Below are 3344 nucleotides of genomic sequence, written 5' to 3' on the forward strand. Positions count from 1 at the left end.
AAGAGCGAGACGTTTCAGTGGTATCAGAGCCGACCTCTCTTAGTACGGTGTGGTTCGGGGACGAACCAAGCGGAAGCTGGTGGGCATGTGAGGCCCGGGGCCGAAGAGGGCGGGGGTTGATCGCCGGTGACATCAGTTGCACGGACAATGAGCGGCTCCTGGCAGGCTTCTAGGTGGAGGGAACATGAATGAACCGACCCACACGGGAATGAGAGGGATTCCGAGACTGTTCAATGTAATGGACTGTACAGTTGAAGAGGGCTTAAAAGATTTGATTTGTACTACTCATATCACGAAGGTGCATCTTCTTTTCGGTAGCTCATCACATAAGAACTCCAAAGTTAAGCGTGCTTGACTTGGGGCAATTTTGGGATGGGTGACCTCCTGGGAAGTTTCCCAGGGTGCGTGTGAGTGAGGACATAAGCACGCTGGAAAGACTCGTCTTGATACAGTGAGGACAGTCGTCGAATCTGGGATGTTACACTTATCATCTTATAGCATGTCAATCACTTCTCATACATGCAAATTTCAATATAAAACAATGCAAGTTATTGTACACTCAAGACTTAACAAAATAGTCGAACTCGAGCCACATAAACGAGTCGAGCTCGACTTCGCGAACATGCTCGCGAACTTAGGAGCCGAATATTCTTAAGTTCGAGCTTGATTCGATAATTGCTGAGCTCGGCTTGATAAGCCAACGAACAATCTAGAACAAACTTTTTATCGATCCAAATTCTGAATAGCTCACGAACGTTTTGATTCTTTTACATCCCTAGTTGGTGCCTATTTTTTGAATTTTGGGTGGTTAATGTCTCAATGAACCAAGAATTACAGTCCCAAAATAGTGAAATCTCTCACTAGCATGCGTGTCAAGATCATACAATTTTTCCTTCCCCTCCTTTTACACCTCTTACTCGATCCAATCAGTGACGAAAAATGATGGAAACGAACAATCCAGCTAAGAAATTTTACAGTGGTAAAATCCCAAAAATCTTGGTAAATCTTTACAAATTTTTGTTTTAGGAACAAATTTTTTCCACCGACACTAATTTAAGCAATTTTATAGTTGAAATAATAAAATAAAATCATTTAAGCGATTATGATAATAGTATAGATTGAATCAATCATATACATCACAAAAAAAAAAAAATGGTTCTAGTCCAGTTTTTATCACAAGTTTTTATTCAGATAGAAGAAAGGGACATTCACAAAATTCACTATCACAAGCCCCAACTTGAAGATGGGCCAGATTTTATTCGTATTGAAGGTGATTCCATTGCACAAAAAGGTCAAAATCAGCCTTTAGCCATTCAGGGTCCGCAGCAAACCAGTGGGGAATGTGGGCAGTGGAACTACTCTGCCCCTATTCTGTGCACGGTTAGGAACTCATATATAGCAAATGGAACACCGACGATACCTAAACCTTCTCCAAACACCAAATTTATAATGCCACAACCAGTAAAAAAACTCAAGAAAACGTGCAACCAACGGAACCGATTATACGAAAATTTCACACCATTTTCAACTTCAACCAAAAGATTCAAGCTGCCCTCAAACTTGATAATTGAAAACTGGTGAAACGAGACTCTCCACAAAGGTTCCTCCATCCAAAAACTTTGCTGGAACTCCATCAGCAACCATGTCCCTAAACGTCCCTGATTTCGGATCATAAACGACAAAACTCTCCTCTTCTGTTAGAAACACAACTTCTCCATCCCCAACATAGCACAAAGGCTTAACTACATCCCGTCCACGATCACTCTTTATACTGAATTTGGTCCAAGAATCTACCAGACCATACTCTTTCATAACCCAAACATCTATTTCATCGCTCCCCATACTATCGATCATACAAAGACACCCTCCAAGAACCACAAGTTTGTTGAACACGAATCTGTACACATCAACACCACTTGGAGCAGGAATTTCGTCAAACGCCTCACGGGCCAGATCGAAAGCCGCAATGACGGATGGGTAACCGGATTCCTGGTCCCGACCACTAGCCAACCAATGAATGGCTCCATTCACAAAAGCCCCAGAGGCAAGGTCAGGGACAGCGTGATCGTAAGGGGAACTATCAAGTCTTTTCCAAACACCAGTTTTCACAGAATACACATCCACAAACGTATCAGCACAATCTGGCTCATATTCATTATCAGTATCAAAATATGAAAGTGTAACAATCTTATAATCATCACTGGAACTATCATACCCAAATCCATGCATGCTAAAGCTCCCTGGTTTATACAAAGCCAAGGGAGAATCCTGTACATGCACCTTCTGCAGAGTAATGGGATTCACCAAAAACTTACCATCTTCTTCGTTTGTTAAGAATACCAAACCATCGGACGAACCCACGATGACATCCCAAGTATCTGGTAACAAGTCGAGGTTTCTTGAAAAGCCATCCATTTGGGTTGTGGATATGGTATGAAGGGAGCGAGAAGAGGAGATGAGAATGAGATTCTCTTGGTGGCTTTTGGAAGTGAATAGCGGGCTCGAAAGTAGATTGTTCCATGGTTTTGATACGCACCTGCACTTGCCTACGGATTTCGCAGGAAGTCTGGAGAGGATTTCGATCAAGATTTCTTGGGGCAACTGGGAAGTCATCGTATAAGTTCAGGGTCGAAGAATTGGAGAGAGGACCAATAAATTGTTCCCACAAAAGATTGCAACTTGATGATGTGTTGGTTGGAGTAGGTCAGAATTCATAACTCTTGTCGGCAGCTAATTGTGACAGATGGAGCATAAACATACATACATACGTAAGTATTACTTGTCCAAATATTAAATGAAAATTTCGAAGGGATGTGTGCGGTCGATCGGTACAAGTGTACGTCGCCTGTCGGGTAATACGTAATTTAAACAGCTACCATCATTTCAACTACTTTTTTAAAATTCACCAATAGCAATAATGTTATTTAACAATTTTGTTCATTTCTATAGCATTATGCGATGAAATAAGCGTTGTGTAAACCTGAATATTTTAAAAAGTGTACGTGTATACATCGGTGCAACTTCACAAGGCATCGTGGATGATGGATACTCGGTCCGCTGTTTTGTAATAAATACTAACCACCCACGCATAATTCATAGAAGGCAAAAACTTGTGTGAGACGGTCTAACGGATCGTATTTTGTGAGACAGATCTTTTATTAGTGTCATCCCGAAAATTTTTTTAATTTTTATGATAATAATATTACTTTTATTATGAATATCGGTAGAGTTGACTCGTCTCACAGATAAAGATTCGTGAGACTATCTCACAATAGACCTACTCTTCATACAAATAGCGCAACAAAAATAGTGTTTGTACAAATTTTTTGGACTACGGAAACATA

At 40.8% G+C, this 3344-nt stretch overlaps 1 protein-coding gene across 1 annotated transcript; it reads right to left on the reverse strand.

The window, feature by feature from the left end:
* Nucleotides 1–1140: 1140 nt before the first annotated feature.
* On the reverse strand, nucleotides 1141–2752 carry LOC142527619 (F-box/kelch-repeat protein At3g06240-like). The gene has a single exon (XM_075632463.1). It carries the CDS (start codon nucleotides 2611–2613, stop codon nucleotides 1555–1557), a length of 1059 nt encoding a protein of 352 aa, XP_075488578.1. The 5' UTR covers nucleotides 2614–2752; the 3' UTR covers nucleotides 1141–1554.
* Nucleotides 2753–3344: the final 592 nt, after the last annotated feature.

Source organism: Primulina tabacum, chromosome 15 (genome assembly GCF_025594145.1).
Source record: "Primulina tabacum isolate GXHZ01 chromosome 15, ASM2559414v2, whole genome shotgun sequence".
In the NCBI taxonomy this organism is placed as follows: Eukaryota; Viridiplantae; Streptophyta; class Magnoliopsida; order Lamiales; family Gesneriaceae; genus Primulina; species Primulina tabacum.